Source organism: Camelus dromedarius, chromosome 19 (assembly GCF_036321535.1).
Source record: "Camelus dromedarius isolate mCamDro1 chromosome 19, mCamDro1.pat, whole genome shotgun sequence".
Taxonomy (NCBI): domain Eukaryota; kingdom Metazoa; phylum Chordata; class Mammalia; order Artiodactyla; family Camelidae; genus Camelus; species Camelus dromedarius.
Genome location: NC_087454.1, coordinates 1803530 through 1824438, shown reverse-complemented (window position 1 = coordinate 1824438; position 20909 = coordinate 1803530). Strand labels below are relative to the sequence as shown.

The window sequence follows — 20909 nt, the reverse complement described above, 5'->3', positions numbered from 1 at the left end:
GAACTAGTGCCCCGCGGAGACGCCGGCACAGACCCCAGCCCTGGCTCAGAGGGGCCCGGCGTTCCGCCCCCACGGAAGGGTGCGCCCAGGGCCTCCCGTCTGGCTGCCGACGGGGGCGGGCGGCTGACTGTAGGGATGATGGGGTTTGACTTTTGTCTTCGTCTGACCGCCTCACACCCTCCAGGACGCCTATTCTCAAAAGCCCCAGAAATTAATGAGTGTTGGTGAGGGCGTCGGGACGCGGAACGCTGCGGCCGCCGTGGGACGCGGCGCGGCGCCGGGCCTCGAAAAAACGGAATTGGAACTTCCGGCCGGGCCGCAGCCCCACTTCCGGCCGCGCCCCCGGGAGTGCCAAGCCGGGACTCTGACAGCTGTGCTACCGGCGCGGCGTCACTCGCAGGAGCCACAGCGAGGAGCACCGGGGGTCGTCGGTGGGTGATGGATCAGGAGAACGTGGCTCCGCGCAGCGCGCGGCGCGAGTGAGCCCGGCGGCCGTCGTGCTCGGGGAGGCGGGCGGGTGCAGGATCGGGGGACGGGCGCCGGGTGGCGCCGGCTGTGTGCGGTCCCGCCGCCGTCAGGCTCGCGGGCGGCAGCTAGGACGGCGGGCGCCGGCGCCGGGGAGGGGGCGGGCGGTGAGTGCCTGGAGGGTCAGGGCCTCGGTTTCGCGAGGCAAAGGAGGCGGGTGGCGCTGAGGGAGCGCGGCGCTGACTCCTGGGCGCCGCAGGCCGTGCGGCTGAGGGTGGTGACGAGGGCGGGCTTCACGTGTACCTCACCGCCACTGGATTTCTGCTTCTTCTTCAGACCATGTAATTCAGACTGAAAAGGTGGTAAACGTTGTCTGCAATTGAAGATTCACTGGGGGTGGGGGTGGGGGGCGGGCAAGCACCTACGGCTCCCGTTCTGGCCTGTGCCCTGCCCTCCCTGATCGGGCTGCGGTTTAGCCGGGGCCCCGCGTCTCGGCGTGTGTCTCCTCGCAGAGACCCTTGCGCTCAGCAGCCCTGTGCGCTCAGAGCGCCTGTGTCCCGGCCCTGGAGAGTTCGGTACCGGCAGTGCCCTCGCCAGCCCGCCGGAGTTTCTTGAGCAGTTTGGCCTGAGTGTGGATTATGCTAAAATACTTACGTTCTTTCAACGTGGAGCTAGCACATCAATTTCCTGCGTGGAACAAAAGAGAAATATGTAATATTTCTGCTGCTGTTGTCGGACTTTCAGAAGTCTTTGGTGGGGTCAACATCCTATTTTTTCCTGATTGGGTTTCTTGTCACAGACGATGAGGATTAAACATAATTGTACAATTTTAACGCCAGTTATCCTCCTGGTAAGCAAAAACGGTAGTGCTGAGGTTTTAGGTTATTGGCGTCATGGTTTTTAAGCGCACGCTTGAGAACCGGTTCTTTGTGTGTAACAGTGTTGTGCAATTTTAAAATAACTACTTAAAAAAAATCCTATTTTTCTGCCAAGCACCTTATGATGCATTATCTTATTTTAATCCTCACATCAACCTTATGTACTGTTCCTATTTATAGGCGAAGAGAGGTTAAGACGCAGGCCCTTGGTACACAGCCAAAGAGTGGCAGAGGGGAACTTAAGGCGGCTTGATTTCATAACCCTGTACTTGGACTATTACACATCACAGAATCCACTGTAATAGCGTTAGCCCTTCAGTGATTTCTTTGTAATCAAACGCTTCTTAAACCATGGCCATATAAACACCTTTTACTTAATTATTATTGTAATTAGAAAAACTTTTCTTTATAAACATCACACATTAAACTGTACATCAAAATACTACTTAAAACATTTTGTGGGAAATAGCTCCTCCCTCCTGAAGACCTAACTTCGTATTACGGAACCAAAGCAGAGATTATGACCATAGCAAGAAGTCGGAAGTCTGCTGAGCAGGATGTGAGATCTGCTAGTATAAACCTTAGGGTCTGACCGAATACCCCTTTTGGAGCCAGTGTGGCTAGTCTTCTTGCTCATTTTGCAGTCTGTGTCATCTCACTTAATTGGTTTCTGCCCAAGACTAGTGTTTTGTGGTGCTTGGGCCTTGTGTTGAAACTTCTCAGATACAAATTTGGCTCTTTTCAGCCCAGTTTTTTGAGAGTGGGGGCTGAAGGTAAGGCCTTTGAGCGGTGCTGCAGGCTCTCAGGGCTGTGGATTTTTCATCCTGAAAGCCGAAAGCGCTGCCACCAGAAGCTCCTCTTTTGTTACCAGCTTCCTCTCTCCTGCCAACAACAGGGGCGTGAAAAGGAGAGTATGTACAGAAAATGCCAGCCTGCGTGGTAAAGTCACCGCGGAGAATCTCAAATCTCAAACTGTTTCCTTTATACAGATACACACATCATTTCAGTGGCTTGATTTGAGGTTCAAAATTTTATTTGAGAAATTCAAAGACATTTTGCATTTTTGCTTCTTATCATTTAGTAGTCAATCTCTTAGGAATTTAGAGAATTTAGAACACTGTTAGAGATACAGGGATGCATTTAGAAAAGAAATCATCCAGCCCCCTCTAGCCAGCCTGGGACTGTCTCCCCTTCCACTTTTCCTTTTGGTCTACATGACTTCATGCTGTGTGGCAACAGGTCGTGAGCCCAGACATGTATGGACAAGAAAACAGGTCCATTACTTTATAGTAGTGCTGTTCTCAACTGGGGCAGTTTTGCCTCTCCGGGGAACACATGGCAGCGTCAAGAGACATTTTGTCAAAAAAGGGATGGGACGAGGGGGAGCAGAGGGGGTGCACCACTAACAACCCGAGGCCAGCATTACTTCCAAATATCCTACAACGTACAGGACAGCCCCCACAACAAAGAATTGTCTGGCCCAAGATGCCAACAGTGCCAAGGTTGAGAAATTTTGCTTTACAGTTGCACTTCAGGAGTGTGTGTGTGTTTATCTGCTGGGACTGGAGGAGATACAGAATCAGAACCAACAATACTGTGTTCAACCACCAAACACTAGAATCTGTTCTGGCAGCCAGACTGACCGTCCTGCACCCTTCTCTCCCACCCTCCTGGGAGGTGAAACACAATGGCACACTCTCTCTGTTTAGCAGAGTGCTGGCAGTGATGCTGAATGGCCTGGTCACTTCGGTCTTCTAATCCTCAAGTTCCTTCACTCAGTCTTTTTCAGGTAGGCTTTGAAAGGTTGAGTCCTAGAGGCACAATTACCAGACTCTGAAGCTGTCCTTTTATATCACAATCGCACACAAAAAATGAAAATATTTCTATAGTACCCTGCGGTAAACTGAGGAAACTGCTCAACAGTCATCTTCCCTGAGGCTCCAGTCATAGCCAGGGGTGAAGAGGTCAATATCCCCCCCATATCTCCTCCTCCATTAGGGCACACAGGTTGGAGAAGTACATAAAGTATCAAATGCTAGGAAACAACATAAAAACTTAAGAATTTTTGTACTTGTCACAGTAGCAATTCCTTGCACCAGCACGCTAGGAAAGTCTGCTGTTTTTGTTCTTTTTTTGCCCCCCTCCTTAGTATGCCTTAAAATCCCCTTAGTCAATTTATGTAGTGAGGATTGCATATAATTCTTGAAGCCTACAGTGACTGAAAACAGAATTTGATACTGAAGTTAAAAGACCCTATAATTTTGTAATGAACTGTGCTTGTGATACAAAAAACCTCATTTGAAGAGAACTTAGAATTTTACAGGACTTTGGTTATAAAAGGAGCCTATGTGGAGAAGAGCACAAAATAAGAAAGTTGACTTAGTTTATGTTCTCTGAATTATTTTGCTTGCTCAAACAAAACTCCAAGAAGCTGAATGAACAGCCTGACGGTTATGAAACAATCTGAAAGAAAATCACCTGCCTCAAGGATCTCTTCCCTCCCTTTCAAAACCCAGTTAAGCTGCTGCTTTGATCGGGCCATGGCCACAAATAGGTCTTCCTGTTCAGTGGGTTGTTTGCTATAGACTTCTTTTCCCGTTCTCCAGCTATGAAATGCAGGAAATGTTTTATCTAGACACAGACCCCGTAACAGGAAAGAATTCTGAACAATCTGAGGCAGTACACTTTCGGTGGGTCACTCACCAAGTGAGGAAATCATCTCATGCTGCAAAAGCCCCTTCAGGAGTTAGTTCTGGCTGATGTTTATCAAATAGTTCACAAGGTCTATTCTTGAACACTGGTAGAGTGCATAGGCCAGTTTTCCCACTGTGGCCCCCTTATTGCCTTCCCTCATCAGCCACTTTTGGAGCATCTGGTAAACCTTTTCTTTTAGTCCATCTCGCTCATAGTCATGGTCAATTTCATCAATCTGAGATTCAGTGAAGTACAGCTTACGGGCACAGTTTTTCCAGTGCTTTCCCAGATTTTCCCTGACTGGGTCCAGGTGTTTATCAGTCAGACTAGTGCTATTACCTGCCAGATAGAAAAGAGAAGGAGGCATCAAGCTATGACCATTTAAACATTCTAGCTTCAAAAATCTGTATAAAGCAAAGAGTACCAGGGGAGACAGTGAAAAAGATAACTTCTTAATTATATAGTTGTTGACTCTGGATGATGCTTCACGTGTCCGCTAACCCATATGGAGTCTGTGTGTGAATTACAACAGGGAACCTCTTCCTCCTAGGAGATGTGACTCTGAGCCTTAGCTGATGGTTTTGAGAACAAAACCACTGCTTGGCTACTAGACTATTCTATACAACCTTAGCCAGCATCCTTTGTTTATGTTAGACCTTCCTTATGTAAAAGGGGAAACGCCATTTTTGTTCCTTTTGGGCATTTTCCACTTACATCTGGCCAGAGTTAAGGTCGCTCATTTCTGGATACCCTTCACCCAACAGTTCACTTTCCTCTCACTTAATCGAGGGAACTGAGACCAAGTGTGAGCTTGTTCAGTTATAGGGCCTTCCCTTGTCTTTTGAAGGATGAGGTATCTACACTCTTCAAGGTCTATTTTTGGATTCACCCCTCTTCCACCCCAAATGCTGTCCTCTCTTCTCCGATAGCCATGACCTCTCTCTTTCTGTTGGTTGCTTCCTTTCAGGCCTTCATAAAAATAATAGAACGAAGCAAATAAAAGTATAAAACCACCACAACACCACAAGCAAACCATATTCCTTGATCCTCATCCTACTTCAGTAAGTTGAGTGTAAGGAGAAAGACAGCAGCCTATTTTTTTCTGCTCAAGGCCCATTCTTTCCTCAGCTCCCCACAGTGTGGCTTCTGTCATCACCAGTGGACATTGGCAGTCCCAAAACCTCCCAAGATATTTGCCAACTTTGGTCAGTACTTCATTAGGAGAGGTACCCTTGTCACCCCAGAAGTTAGGAACCTCTGCTCTGGGTATTTAAAGACTAGCCTTCAAATGGGTTAGACCAGAGATTGGCAAACTATGGCCTGTGGATCAAAAATGGCCCACTGCTCATTTCTGTAAACAAAGTTCTACTACAACACAGCCATGTTCATCATGTACACGTTGTCTGTGGCTGCTGTTGTGCTGCAGTGTCAGCTGAGCAGTTGCAACAGAGACCTCAGGGCCACTGACGCCTAAAACATTTACTATCCGGCCCTTGATTTTCTAAAAACTTGCCAGTCCTAGGGTAATTAGAAAGCTGGGTTCTAAAATCCCATTGTTTTGGCCTCATGAGTGCTTTTCCCAGGTTGTGTTTTGGGTTTCATGTTATGAGCCTGCAGAGTGGGACCCTGTAAGAGAAAGCCCTCTTATTTTTATTGCACAGGAGCAGTTGAGGGCAGAGTCTGCTGTCTTTTACAGAAGCTTTTTTTGATGAGGACCTGAGGGAGCTGCTGCTCCTAGGTCTAAGGAGTAATGATGATGATGATGATATGATTAACACTTTTATAGATGATACTGTGGGGCCAGGCAGTGTGCTAAGCTCTTTATTCATATTGACTAGGTTAACTTTCACAGCAAATCCACGAATTAGATAGTCTAATTGTCCCCATATTAAACATTACTAGTTAGAAAGCAGTTATATGGAAGTTACAGAGCTATTTTAGAGAGGAAAGAGAGGGCAACTTTCAGGGCGAATAATGAGAGAAACACTAGGTGAGTAAGGAAGTCCAGTTCGCTATACAGTGGGTCCTTGAAGGGCTTCTTACCAAAGATATCTTGGTACTTAGAAGCTGGTTCTTCCTTCACGTTCACGAACATGCTGTCCAGGACGGAAGAACTCGTTGCACCGATCTCCATATAGTTATGGTCTCCAATCTGAATGCCAGAACTGCTGTGTATGGTATATTTTACAGACTCGTCTGATTAGAGAGAAACACGCAGTAAGTACATCTAGACCGAAAGCGAGAGAAAAAAACGTGGCAAGAGGGCACGGTTTTATGCCAAATGCCTAAGTTAACTTATTTACCCTGTGCCACCCTTGGAAGTCTTCTTTAGAAGGTGGCTGAATCACCTCGCATCCATTAGGATGGCGACTATCAGAAATACAGAAAATAGCAAGTGTTGACAAAGATGTGGAGAAACTGGAACCTCTGTGCACTGCTGGTGGGAACACAAAATAGATGCAGCCACTGTGGTGGTCCCTCAAAAAATTAAAAACAGAATTACCATATGATCCAGCAATTCTACTTCTGGGTATATACCCCAGAGAATTGAAAGCAGGGTCTTGATCAGACACTTCTACACCTATGTTCATAGCAGCATTATTCACAATAGCCAAAAAGTGGAAGCCACCCAAGGGTTCATCAACAAATGAATGGGTAAACACAACGTGGTCCATCCATACAATGGAGTATTACTCAGCCTTTTAAAAAAAAGGAAATCTGGCACATGCCATAACATGGATGAACCTTGAGGACATTGGGCTAAGTGAAGCCAGTCACAAAAGGACAAATACCATATGATTCCACTTATATGAAGTACCAGAGAAGTCAAATTCATAGAAACAAAGTAGAAGGTTGATTGCCAGGGGCTGGGAGGAGGGAAGTGAATGGGGAGTGATTGCCTGATGAGTATAGTTCAGTTTGGGAGAAGAAAAGAGTTCCTGAGATGAATGGTGGTGATGGTAGCCCAGCACTGTGCTTTTCATCACAAATGGTAGTCTTTGGCCTATATAAGATACATAAAACTATCCAAGACTCATGTCTTACCTTTGGAAAACAGCAAGCAAGTGAAAGAATATAAGCAGATACCTCCACTTCCATCCAAGACTGGATACGAGCGGACTACCGAGATTGGGGTTTGACTGGAAGATGCTCACTAGATACAAGGACCTGTCACCCAGTACTTGTGGGCAGCTGCAAGGAATCCTACCCAAATATACCTAGGCCGAGTGGTCTGATGCGGACTAGTCCAAGGTGGCAGGGTGCATTTGGCAGCTGAAGACTCCAAACAACTTGTCCTTTGCTACGTTAGAGTCTACAACAGAGCTAATGCCTACTTTATTTTCAGAAAAAAATTTAAAAATCTAACAGTGTAACTGAAAGGCCTGTTTACCTCTTGATGGCAAGGAGCTGAATGGAATGGTGGGTGTGTTTCCCAGTAGGTTGGTCTCAGGCACTGGAGTTTTATACAGGCTTGGCATATGGCCTGGATTTGGCCTATACCAAACTCTTGGACCTGCTGCTCCCAGATCCAATGGTCTTGTTCCAAACCCGTGTGGACTACATGATCCATTGCTCCAGTATAGTAAACAGGGTTGGCTGGTGAGCCCTGCTGGTTGGTGTGTTGCATTGCCGTGACTGGTTGCACCGGAACAAGCGGGGCCTTTTATCCCTGGGTTCTGAGCAGCCTCATAAGGTCTCTGCTGTGCAAAAGGGTCATGGGAGACCCTTCGTCTCTTCTCCTCCTCTCTACTGTAAGCTGCGTTCTGTCTGGGCTGCTCTTTTGTGCGCCTGTCCATACGGCTGCCATACAGGTGGTAGTTGGCTTCCTCCTGGAGTTTACTCTGCAGGCTGAGCTCATTCTCCTCCTGCTCATGCTCCAGGGAGGGAGCAAACCAGGACTCCTCCACAGGACCTATCCTGAATCCCTGTGAACTGTGCAGCGAACTGGGCTGTTCTGTGGCTGAAAAGAAATGATCAGTGTTGGAAAGCGTTTATGAAACATAAAGAAGCAAAACAAAACCTGAGTGCCAGCATGGATCTGGACCTCAGAGTAACATACTGAGAACTTTGAGAACAAATAGAAAGTGTTTACGAGGCAGTTTTCCCCCTATGGATCATGTAGGTAATATGCAGTCGCCCCTGCCTGGCAGTGGCAGAGCACTAGAGGAGTTAAACAGGCAACAGAAAAGGGGCTGTTGTGGAAACGACCAAGGAAGAGCAGAGGAAGTGTCTCCCTGCTGGGATGCAGTGCTGCAGAATCAGCGTGGCCGCCCCTCCCTGCTGAGCACTTCCCACGGAGCCTTTCATTCTTTAAAAGCCTTACAAGAGTAGGAGTAATTATCACGATGATGGGTGAGGCTTACAAGAAGTTAAGGAACAGACAGCTTGTGAGTGGCTTCAGTATCTTACACTCTGCCTTCCCTTTTGTTAGTAAAAAAGTGTCCCTGCCTGAATCGGAAACCAGCCTCTCTGCATGTACTCGGGATCTTGTCGTCACTGACCTTCTCAAGGACTTTGCTCCCACATACATCCCTTTCTTTTTCCTGAGTTGTCACTTCCTCCCCATCAGATACATTAAACTTCTTGTGTTCAAGATAACTGTAAGATTTGGGTGAACATGTTGTTACTTAATATTTCAAATATATGTACCTTAACTCCAAATATATATTCCTTTAAGGCAGGTATTCAGTTTAATAGCTTCTTCTGTTTCTCATATAATCGTAAATGGCATTTTAGACAGTAGATGAATGAGCAGACAAATAAGTGAAAAAGTAGATTTTCAATCACTGTGTAAGTTACCCGAATTGGACCTGCTTGGAGGTACTGCTACACAGTCAATTTGGAGAGACTGCATTCTCTTCACAATTGCGTTTTGGCCTGGATATTCCTTCTAAAATTAAGAGAATAAAGATATACTTTAGTAAACAGCAGAAAATAGTTGCAGGAAATTGTTATAAGAAGAATGAATTTTTCAGAAGGCAGAAATTTCACATAGCTCTTACCAGGGGTAAATTAAAAAAAAAAAACACCTTTTTTCCCAATTAGCCAAAACAATCTTAAAAAAGAATAGCTGGAGGGCTCAACTTCCTGATTCCGAAACTCACTACATCGGTACTGGCCTAAGGAAAGACATGCGGAGTGTAACAAATCCAGAAATAAACCTTGCTCATATGGCCGATTGATTTGACAAGGGTGCCAAGACCATTCAGTGGGGGAACACTGGATAGCCACATGTAAAAGAACGAAGTTAGATCCCTACCTTTCAACATACACAAACAGACAAAAACTAACTCAAATGGATCAAAGACCTAAACTTAAGAGCTAAAACTAACTATAGGAAGAAAACAGGGGAAAAACTTCACGACATTGGATTTGACGGTGATTTTTTTGGATGTAACACCAAAGCACAGGCAACAAGGTAAAAATAGGTAAGTGGGCTACATCAAAATTAAAACCTTCTGTGCATCAAAGGACACAGAGTAAAAAGACAACTGACAGAACAGGGAAAAAAATTTGTAGATCATATAAATATAAGGGATGAATATCCAGACTATATGAAGAATTCCTATAATTCAACAACAAAAAACAACACAACTGAATTCAAAAGTGGGCAAAGGAGTTGAATAGGTATTTCTCCAAAGAAGACATAAAAATGGACAATAAGCACATGAAAAATGCTCAAAAACATTAGTCATTAGAGAAATGCAAATCAAAACCACCATGATGTATACCACTTCACATTCATTAGGATGGATATGAAAACAAAACAAAATCCAGAAAATGAAAAGTGTTAGAGAAACTGGAACCCTTGTGAATTGATGGTGGAAATGCAAAATGTGGTAGCTGTTATGGAAAACAGTTTGATGGTTCTTCAAATATTCAATATATAATTATGCAATCCAGCAATTCCACTCCTAGGTATACACCTCAGAGGATTGAAGGCAGGAACTCAAAAAGATACTTATACACCAGTGTTCATAGAAGCATTATTCATTATAGATAAAAGGTAGAAACCACCCAGGTATCCATCAACAGATGAAAAAACAATCAAAATGTGACATATGCATATAATGGTGTATTATTCAGCTTTAAAAAGTAATGAAGTTCTCAAATCCCCAGTACCTCCATTAAATAAATAAATAAAACCTAATTACCTCCCCCTCAAAAAAAAGTTAAAAAAAAAGGGGGGGGATGAAGTTCTGATACATGCTACAAAATGGATGAACCTTGAAAACGTTACGCTAAGTGAAATACGCTAGACACAGACAAACACGGTATGAGCCCTTGCCTATGAGGTCCCTAGAAGAGTCAGATTCATAGACACAGAGAGTACGACAGAGTCAGCAGGGGCCGGGCAGAGGCAGGCATGGGGACTTGTTTGGGACAGAGTTCCTGTTTGGGACAACAAAAGTGGAAATGGATGTTGGTGACGGTTGCACATTATGGGTGTACTTAGTGCCACTGAACTGGTTTTTTAAAATTTAAAATGGTTAAAATGGTAAATTTTATGTACATTTTACATTAAAAAAAAAAGAAAAACTTTTCCCCATAAAATAATACTCATTATAAAAAATATAGAAAATGTACAGAATTAGCTTTAAAAAGAAACCTACGCTAAAATGAAAAAAATTAACATTTTGTATTTCAAGATACTTTCCCTAGTCATATTTTCCTTTTTCTCTTGATAGAGTGCCTGCTCCATAGGCACATGACCCAAAAGATTCACTGAATGAACATACGAATGATCTAAGGGAGAATGAATGACACAGGACACTACCTACGTGCCAAGTTTGTAGCATTTTGTATATTGCTTTTTACTTAACATGATAAGCACTTTTGTTACTTTAATTTTACAAAAACAGTTGTTTTCTTTTTCCAGTTATTTTTTATTAGACAAAATGTATAAATGCAAACTTCTTTTAAAAGATTCAAACTGCAGAATTACGCAGAGCAACACTTAAATGTCACTCCTTCCAGCCCCACTCTCTTCCATTCTCTAGAGGCAATCCTTATCCAGAGTATGCTGTGGATCTTTTTATTCTCTCTGGGCATGGAAATATACAAATATACACACACACACACATACATATATTTATTTAAGATCTAAAGGGCCACACTCTATTGTTTGGTGACTTATTTTTTTACTCACAAGTCCTGAAGATCTTTCCATGTCATTTGTTGGTTTCTACCTCTTTTAAATGACTATACAGTATTCTGTAGTTTGGATGAGTCATAATTTACTACATCTACTTAGAGATATTTGGGTCATTTCCAAATTTTAACTCTCAACAGAGGTGCAAAAAAACTCCTGAAGCCAAATCTTTGAGCACACATGTGAGTAGGATAGATTGCAAAGAGTAGAATTGTAGCAAAAGTTATGTGCTTTTAAAACTCTGATAGATACTTCACCTTTCAATAAACTTCACCAAGTTGCACTTTTACCAATACTGCACGAGACTGCGTGTCCTTCTTTTTCAGCCTTTACTGTCCATTGATGGATTCAGTTTGTTTATGTTTTGTTCAGGATTTTCACATCTATATTTTTAAGTGAAATTGTTCTGTAATTTTCGTTTCTTGTATCTTCTTTTCAGGTTTGGGACTCAAGGTTATGCTAGTCTCATAAAATGGGTTTAGGAGAGTTTCCTCTTCTCTATTATCTGGACAAGTTGTATAAAATTAGGATAATTTCTTCACTGAATATTTTTGACAGAAATCGCTGATGAAACTCTCTGGTTGTGGAATTTTCTGGTGGGACAATTTCTGATCACTGATTCAGCCTCTGAATGCTTAGAGGAATATTCAGGTTTTCTATCTCTGTTTGAGCCAGTTTTGCTAACTTAGATGGTTGTCGTGTGAACGGCATGGGGGTTAGGGGTACTCACGCCTTTCACAGTCAAAAATCCAAGCATAACTTTACAGTTGGCCCTCTGTGTTGGTGGTTCCGCACCTGCGGATCCAGCCTAGCGAGGATCACGTACTGTAGCATGTATTTACTGAAAAAAATTCTGTGTATGAGTGGACCCATGCAGTTCAAACCTGTGTTGTTCAAGGGTCAACTGTATTTTTTTTTTCTAGAAGTCTGTTCATGTAAATTTTTAAGTGAATTGGCAAAAAGTTGTTCAGAATCTCCTCTTACTGTCATTCTGGTGTCTGCAGGAGCCATAGTGATGCCTCTTTTTCCATTATTTCTGTCTTCTGTCTGTTTTTCTTGATCACTCATAATTAGTGGATTTTATTAGCCTTTTCAGGGACCCAAGATTTAGCTTTTTTGACTATCTGTTACCTGTTTTCTATAGCACTGATTTATGCTCTTCCTATTTATGGCTTTCTGTTTTCTTCAGATGAACGCTTGGCTAATTCATTTTTAGCTTTTCATATATCTAATCATAATACACAGTCATAAGAACATGTATATTTATATTTACTACATATATATTCACTTTACTAGTAAGTATATTCTGTAATTATTAATTTGTAGTGTTTTTGGTGTTTTTGTTAGCCTTCAATTCTAAATATTTTCTAAATTCCATTGTGATTTTCTTTTTTGACCCAAAGGGTAATTAAAAGTCTATTTCTTAACTTACAATTACATGGGATTTTCTAATTATCCTTTAAGATGAGTTTCTAGCATCACTGAAATGTAGTCAGAGAACATTCTTCATGTGATTACGGTCCTTTTAAATTGGTTGGGGCTTGTTTTATTTCCCAGCACCTGTTCAGTTTTTGAAAATGTTCTGTACGTTCCTGAAAAGCCTTTAGAGGGAAATTTTGCAGTTATTAGGTGTAGCATCTTATATATTTCTATTAGGTAAAATGTGTTAATAATGTTCTTCAAATTTTCTATATCCTTACTGATTTTTTTTTGTCTGTTCTATCAACTAAAGGGAAGTTTGCATTAAAATTTCCAATGATGATTATAGACTTGTCTATTTCTTCTTTGAGTTTTATCAATTTTTGCTTTGTATATTTTGAAGTCATGTATATTAAAGACAAATACATACTTAAAGCTGTTATTATCTTCCTGGTGAAATGAAACTTATCGTCATGAGATAGTCCCGGTTGCTGCAGTAGTGCTCTTTTGCCTTAGTGACTATCTCTCCTGATGCCCTTTTGGTTACTTTCTTGGTTTGTATTGGCTGTCTCTCTTTAGGCATCCCTCAAAAGTCTGGCAATTCTTGACTGTCTGTGTGTGTGTATTTTAAAATCTCCGTTTGCCTGCCTGTTACATTTACTGTAGTGTCCATTTCATGATTATAGCAGTATGTTGCTGTTAGACTTATGACAGCAGCTTGCTTCCTGAGTGTGTACGGAGGAGAGGTCTTTGTTCCTTTTCGTTTGTTCGTTGGTAACTGGCTTGGACGTGCCTCTCTGATCCCAAGCACCAAACTCACGGGTTCATCCCTAGACAGCTGCTGCTCCCATCTGTTGTTTAGCACAAAGGAATTACGGAGAGAAGCTAACTTTTAAAACTGACACAACCACGGCTCCCAAGTGACAGTCCCTATCAATGTCACAGGTGACCATCTGTTTCTTCTATACATTGACCCGAGACTTGCTCCTCCAGCACTTGTACTGCATTACGTTCTGGGTTAGCCATTGTGAAAAGTTCTCCCGGCACATGTCTCAGCAGGTACCGTTCTGTTGGCTTTCTCTCTTTCATGAATTCCTCAGAATGACCGGTCCACCTGTGGTGCTTTCCATTCTATTCCAGTCGTGTTGTGCTTTTGTTTCCATATTGCTATATACACTTTCTCTCATTAGTTTTAATGGACAAATGGGTCCAGTATGCCAACTTGATGCTATCTGCATAAAACTGCTCATTTTGTTCTATGTGGTTACCAAGCTAGCTCACCTCAGATCTTAGTAATAAATGATAGTGCTTTGGTTTTCATGACTGACAGTATATTGCTTTAATATTTTAACATTTTGAGCACCTGCTTTGTTACCTACCTTTAAACTCTTCACATCCTCTTCTACATTTTCTTCTAATTGATTTGAATAGAAAGGTCTAAATTTTTCTTCAATGCCTATGTGAAAAAAAAAAGTACTTTAAGTTTCTTAAGTATTCTCTAAAATAAAATTAAAATATCAGTAATCTATTGTTTTTGAATTACTTACCTTAATCTGTGGGTGAAGCAGTAAAATAAATGTTTAAATGCCAAATCACTGCCTTTCATAAAGAGACTAACAAGACTAATTAATTACTACGTAGACAGAACAAAGGATAGCGTAACACTGGAAACCAAGGGCTCCTGCCTAATAGCATGTAGTTTCTCTGGCTGTAGCACAAAGCTCCACCTAATATGAGTTGATTTCCCAGTGAAAAAGGATGAGCAGACTCCTGGTTTCTGTCCCTCTGGTATATTATAGGATGGAATACTCAGAATAAGGATTTGGTATAAGGAGTTAGAACTACTGGTCTTAAAAGAAAAAGGTAACTTCCACCTTTGGGAAGATGGAATAGACAGACTTTTCCTTATTTCTCCCACTAAGTACAACAAGAACCCCTGTATATTGTATATAAAATAAACACAAGGAGACTCTGAAAGGAGGAGAGGCAAAGGCAGACCAGCTAGGGACTTTGGGGTCTGAGGAAAGACTCAGCAATGGGCTTACTGGGTTTTCTTTTTGCCTCATAAATTGGACGTAGACCTGAAGAAGCTGGCAATCCCACAAAAAAAGCCCAACAAAAGCCTGCTCCTTCTGGCCAGAGGACTAAGCAAGGGGCAGCCTAGCAAGACAGAGTGGTTAGTCAATAACCACTCTCCAGCCAAATGCCACAGAAAAATGTGTGACTCCACCCCCCACCCCTATCAGCAAAGACTGCCTGAGCAAAGTTAGAGACTTCTAACCTCAGGAGACAGTAACAGGGAGCTCCGGCACCCTAGCAGGGTGATGTCAGAGAAGGCCAAATAGGAAGCCAGGACCTTCCTCCCAGTCAGATGGCAGTGAGCCCCTCCAGTCCTGTCATGTCAGTGTACTACAGGGGGAGGCTGGACTTGTGTACTTGTGTCCTCACCTTGCAGTAACAAGATGTTTCTTTCCCAGATCAGCAGAGGCCTGGGGGAGTCAGGACTTTCTCCTCCATCGCAGTGTCCATGGAAACCACGTGGACTCCCCCGGGACCCTCACCCCGACCAGTAGTAACAAGAAGCACCCCCCGCCCCATTTCAGATGCAAGAGGCCAAGTGGGGAACCTGGACTTCCTTCCACCTGGCACTAACAAGGTGGCAGCCACCCTTCCTCTGTCAAAGCCATGTCAGAAAAAGCCAGGTAAGACACAAAGCGTAAAGAAGATTCAGAATCTCCTAACAGTAAGAAAATGTACACGTTTCAATAGAAAAAGCGTTCATCATACTGAGACACAGTAAGTTCCAAACTGAGTAAAAAAGACAGTCAACAGATGCCAACCCCAAGATGACATAGATAGTAGGATTACCCATCAGAGATTCCCAAACCACTATGATAAAAATGCTTTGATAAGCAATTATGAACAATCTAGAAAGAACTGAAAAGCTAGAAACCCTCAACAAAAAAGTAGAAGCTATAAAAGAAATGTCAATGAAACTTTAGAACTGAAAAATACAATAAGCCAAATTAAAAAGCTCAGTGGATGAGCTCAATAGTAGGATGGAGGAGAAAGAGGAAAGTCAGTGAACTGGAAGACAGAACAATAAAAATGACCCAATACGATCAAGAGAGAGAAGATAAACTGAGAGGAAAAAAATGTACAGAAGCTCAGGGCTATGTGGGGCTATAACAAATGATCTAGTACATCTGTCATCAGAATCTTGGAAGGAATGGAAACAGAGTATGGCCAAAAAAATACTCTAAGGAATAATGGCTGAAAGCTCCCCAAATTTGACAAGGGACATAACCCTACAGATTCAAAAAGCCGAGCAAAACCCAAACAAAAAACCCAAAGAAATCCATACCAAGACAAATAATAATTAAACTGAAAAATAAACACAAAGAAAAAATCTTGAAAGGAGCTCAAGAAAACGAATATCTTACCTATAAAAAAACATTTAAAATGACAGAGGATTTCTCAACTTTGGCACAATATTTCTTAAGTGCCAACAGAAGAGGAGACTGTCAACCCAGCAAAAATGGAGTCTGATAATAATGCCAGGTAGCATCAGAATTCTAGGACACCCTGCTAGTGACACAGTCAGTGTCAGAAGTAGTGTTGCCAAAAAAGACACAACAACACAGTAATGAAAAGGATAGGTAAATACAGCAGGCTTCCCCCTCTCCTCTTGAGTTTCCTAAACTATGATTGACAGTTGAAGCAAAACTGTAAGACTGATGTGTTCTGAATGTACATGGAGAAAATATTTGAGGCAATTATACACAGGGGAAGGTAATGGGAAGTAAAGGGAATAAGGGTTTTATCCTTCACTCAAACTGGTAAAATATAACATCAGTAGACTGTGATAAACTATGTATAGTAAATGTAATACCTAGAGCACCATTAGAAAAACTATACTGAGAAATACCGTAGATAAATCAGAATGGAAGTCTAAAAAATGTTCAAGAACCTGAAGGATGCAGGAAAAAGAAATTAAAAACAGAACAAGCAGAAAATAAAATAAAATGGCACACATGTGCCCTAACAGATAAATAATTACATTAAATGTAAATAGTCTAAAAACATCAATCAAAAGACAGAGATTGGCAGAATATATTAAAAAAGACCCAACTATATGCCATCACAAAAAACTCACTTTACATATAATGATTATAGGCAGCTTCAAGTAAAAACATGGTCTATCATATAAACATTAATAAAAGGAAAGCAAGGTGGTAATATTAATATCCAACTAAGTAGACTTTAGAGCAAAGAAGATTACTAGAGACAGAAACGGGCATTTAAATAATGATAAAAGTATCAATTCATTGAGACGTAACCATCCTCAGTGCACAGGCACCAAACAAAAGACATATAAAATATTTAAGCAAAAGATGATAGCACCAAGAGCAGAAACAGACAAATTCACAGGTAGAGCTGGAGGCGCGAACAGCCCTCTCCTAACAACTAAAAGAACAGTCAGACAGAAAGCCAGTGAAGATACAGAAGAACCCGACAACACCATCGACTAATTAAGGTCTGACTGAGACTTACAGAGTACTGCACCCCACAACAGCAGAATACCCATTATTTTCAAGTGCCCATAGGACGTATACAAAGATACACCATATCCTGGGCCTGAAATAAACCTCAACAAATTTGAAGGAATTGAAACATAGAGACTATGTTCTCTAACTACAATGAAATCAAGCCAGAAATCAATAACAAGTAACAGGAAAATCTCCAAACTCTTGGAAATTACAGCACACTTCTAAATAATACATAGATCAAAGAGAAAGTCTCAAGGAAAATTTAAAAATGCACTGAAGTGAACAAAAATACAACATATCAAAATTTGTGGGAGGGAGAGGGTTTAGCTCAAAGTGGCAGAGCACATGCTTAGCACGCACAAGGTCCTGGGCTCAATTCCCAGTACCTCCATTTAAAAAATAAATAAATAAATAAACCTAATTACCTCCCCCTACAAAAAAAAAAAAAAAAAGAAAAAAAATTTGTGGGACGTAACCAAACAGTGCTGAGAAGGAAATGTATGGCATTAAACAGATATGTTAGAAAAGAGAAAAGGTCTCCTATCCAAATCAGTTCTGTTGTTAGCAAAAATGAATTTTCATTTACAATCATAGGAAAAAAATGGACTTAACACAGACTTTAATGTAAATCTCTGGGATCTAACCCTGACAGTGTTCTTAGACTTAACACCAAAACTATAATCCACAACAGGATAAGTTAATGAACTAGTCTTCAAAATAAAAAACTTAGACTCTGCTAAGAGAATGAAAAACAAGCTGCGGATTGGGAGAAAATATTTAAAAACCACATATCCAACAAAGGAATACTATATAAAATAGATAAAGAACACTCTAAATTCAACAGTGAGAAAACAAGATCCAAATAGAAAACGGGCAGGACATAGAACAACATTCCACCAAAGAAGATACACAGATGGCAGACAAGCGTACGAACAGATACTCAGTGTCATTAGCCATCAGAGAAACGCTAGTTAAAACCACAGCGACATACCACTACATGCTTACCAGAACGGCTAAAATACAAAGGAACGCCACCACCAAGTGCTGGCAAGGACGCAGAGAAGCTACATCGCTCACACACTGCTGGTGAGAATATAAAATGGTACGGCCACTCTCGAAAACAGTCTGGCAGTTTCTTAAAAAAAACCGAAAAACTTAAACATGAAATTATCACATGCCATGAGTATTTATTCCAGAGAAATAAAGACATTCACACAGAAACCTGTAACATGAATATTTACAGCAGCTTTAGTCCTATGACAGGGCAGGGGGAGGGACCCTTGTGGTGATGGAGGTGTTTCTGACTGTGTCCGTGTCCGGACCCCGGCTGTAATACTGTGCTGTAGTTTGGCCAGATGTTATCACGGGGGGAAACTGGACAAAGGGCACATGGGACGTCTCTGTGTTACTTATACCTGCATGTAAATGTACAGTTATCTCAAAATAAGAATTTTAATTTTTAAAAAGTGAAGAAAGCATGAGAGAAGGGAAGAAACCACGCCAGGACAAGATTCAGGCTGACTGAGGGAACAAGGAAACAGGCAACTAGACCAAATCCCAACTCTGACCCTCTGGTGGCAGCGGGAGATGGGCTTCAGTTCTGTTTTCCCACAGCAGAAGTGTGAGAACAAAACCCTTTGCCGGCTCCTAAGTTCCTTCCTACGATTTATTTCTTCCTCCCCTGACTTTCCCCTTTCCTCTGATGTTCTTTTATCCTCTGCCTCTAGGATCCTGGCCAGTCCTCGGTGACGTAGGGACGTGAGAAGAGGTACAAGGATGTGACAAACATCCACGTCCCTCTCCTTCCCCTTCTACTATGGGCCCAATCCAGGTGAGAAATCACATGTCCAGGGGCGCCAGCTGCGCAAGGGGAGGGGAAAGAAAAGAAGCTAAGAAACAAGAAGGCCCGTGGAGACAACCCAAGTATCCACCAACAGACGAACGGACAGACGAAATGTGGCATCAGACACACCATGGGGGAGTGCGCAGCAGCAGGAGGGGAGGAGATGCTGACACAGGCTATGACATGGATGGCCCTGAAGACACTGTGCCCGGTGAAAGCAGCCAGTCCCAAAGGGACAAACACTGTATGATTCTGTTTACATGAGGTTCCCAGAGCAGTCAGACAGAATGTAGACTGACGGTTGCCGGGGCTTGGGGGAGAGGAGCACGGGGTTATTGTTCAGTGGGTCGTTTCAGCTGGGGGAGATGAAGTCGTCTGGGGACAGACCGTGATGACGGACGTACAGCACCGTGGATGCGCTTATGCTGCTGAGCGGGATGCTTACAAGTGGTTGAAACAGTAAGTTACGTGCCGTGTATATTTTAACAAAATTTTTAAAAAGCTAATTATCGGGGGAAAAACCAGAAACAAGAGGACCTTAGACGCCTTCATGCTTTGGGGAGGGATGGCATCTTTTCACTGAACAAAGTGTTTGAAATCACAAGTGGAACTCACTTTTCTAAAAACTCAAAGCAACTTCCTGTCGGCATGTTACTAGGAGCATCACCCCGTGGGGGACCGCGCAGTCACAAGGGCCGCTCTCACCAGCAAACGTTGGCCGGTCCTCTGGGTTCACGTCCCAGCACTGCTTCATAATGCCGATGACCTCCCTGGGGCAGTGCTCAATGATGTCCCCCACGCTCGGCCTGTTCCCAGATTTAATGCACACGATCAGCTGCTGCTCACAGATGGCATCTGCAAAGCAAAGAGGGACTTGAGCTGAGACTTTCTTTCAGGCCCTGCTCCTGTCAGCCAGGAGGTGACAGAACTTGGACGGTGCCACTTCTCTTTTAGTGCAGCTGCCTCATCTGGCAGGGCAGGACGGCCCCAGCACAGTGACCCGTGTGCCCCACTGCAGAGGCGACCAGACAGCACTTTTGTTGCTGCAGACGGAAGACAGGATTCACAGCAAGGCTGCCGCCTGGTAGAACGAGCGGAGTATGTGAGTAAGGTCAATGACACACTCCAGATTCCCACACCCACTCACGTGGGGCAGCGCTTGCCGTGAAGGAGCTCAGGTTAGTTAGAAACTTAAAATACGGAGTGATAATTGCTATTCAAGAAGCAAGCACAAGGGGTTCTGGTAACACACCTGTGACTGGAAGGGCAGAGCGGGCTTTGCTGCGTCCAGAAATAAGCAGGAGTTGCCCAGGTGAGGGATGAGGAAGGGGGTTCAGGGAGGGAGGTTCCCGGCTAAGAAAGCGGGACATGAGCAGCTCGGAAGTGGCAGAAACATGATGTGTCCCAGAAACGATCAGAGTGACTGGGCATGTTGACTGAGGGGAGTGAGGCGAGGAACTAGGCTAAAGAGAGAAACAAACCTGAGTCAGAAAGGGCCTGTGTTCCCTACTGAGGAGCTGGGACTTTACCCTGAAAGGCAAAGGTGTCTTGGGAGGGTTTTAAATAGATGAGTGAGAAGATGGCTCCATCTGCGTTTCAGGACGAGCAGCCTGGCTGCAGTGTGAGCGGCGGCTGCGTGAGGATCCCGCACAGAAATACAGGGTGTGAACTCATAGGGTCCTGCAGGGAGAGAGAGAAGTGATGGATTCCGGATGCATCCTGAGTCGTATATACCTGGAACTCACAGGTTCTGAGTCTGACTGGACGTGGGAGATGAGGGTCAAGGCTGAATCTGGGAGGGCTGCGGTTTCTGGCTGGACAAGTCGGTGGCTGGACGGTGATGCCATTTTCTGAACATAAGAGCAAAGCTGAGTGGGCTGCGAGGGGTGTGCACTGAAGGTGAACTG

The 20909-nt window shown here is 43.1% G+C and overlaps 1 protein-coding gene and 1 long non-coding RNA gene across 6 annotated transcripts in view; one reads left to right on the top strand and one right to left on the bottom strand.

Annotated features, from left to right (window-relative positions):
- The first annotated feature begins 59 nt into the window (after nucleotides 1–59).
- LOC116147723 (uncharacterized) lies at nucleotides 60–19709 on the top strand. 2 transcript variants are annotated; one of them, XR_004131337.2, is made up of 3 exons: nucleotides 60–431; nucleotides 15087–15311; nucleotides 18887–19709. It is a non-coding gene; the product is annotated as an uncharacterized LOC116147723 (long non-coding RNA). The 2 variants fall into 2 exon arrangements; XR_010376774.1 differs by lacking the exon at nucleotides 60–431 and adding an exon at nucleotides 12961–13668.
- Nucleotides 885–20909, bottom strand: part of RIPK1 (receptor interacting serine/threonine kinase 1) — a 35587-nt gene continuing 15562 nt past the window's right edge. For 2 of the 4 annotated variants that reach the window (XM_064476138.1, XM_064476139.1), the window contains 6 exons: nucleotides 19708–19857; nucleotides 13989–14065; nucleotides 8838–8928; nucleotides 7429–7998; nucleotides 6081–6233; nucleotides 2355–4376 (listed from right to left, as the gene is read on the bottom strand). In XM_064476138.1, the coding sequence (XP_064332208.1) occupies nucleotides 4090–4376; nucleotides 6081–6233; nucleotides 7429–7998; nucleotides 8838–8928; nucleotides 13989–14065; nucleotides 19708–19857 (1328 nt within the window). In that variant the 3' untranslated portion in view covers nucleotides 2355–4089. Of the gene's footprint in view, nucleotides 1153–2354; nucleotides 4377–6080; nucleotides 6234–7428; nucleotides 7999–8837; nucleotides 8929–13988; nucleotides 14066–19707; nucleotides 19858–20909 lie in introns of those variants that run through there. The other 2 variants (XM_031435273.2, XM_031435272.2) reach the window with 2 other exon arrangements.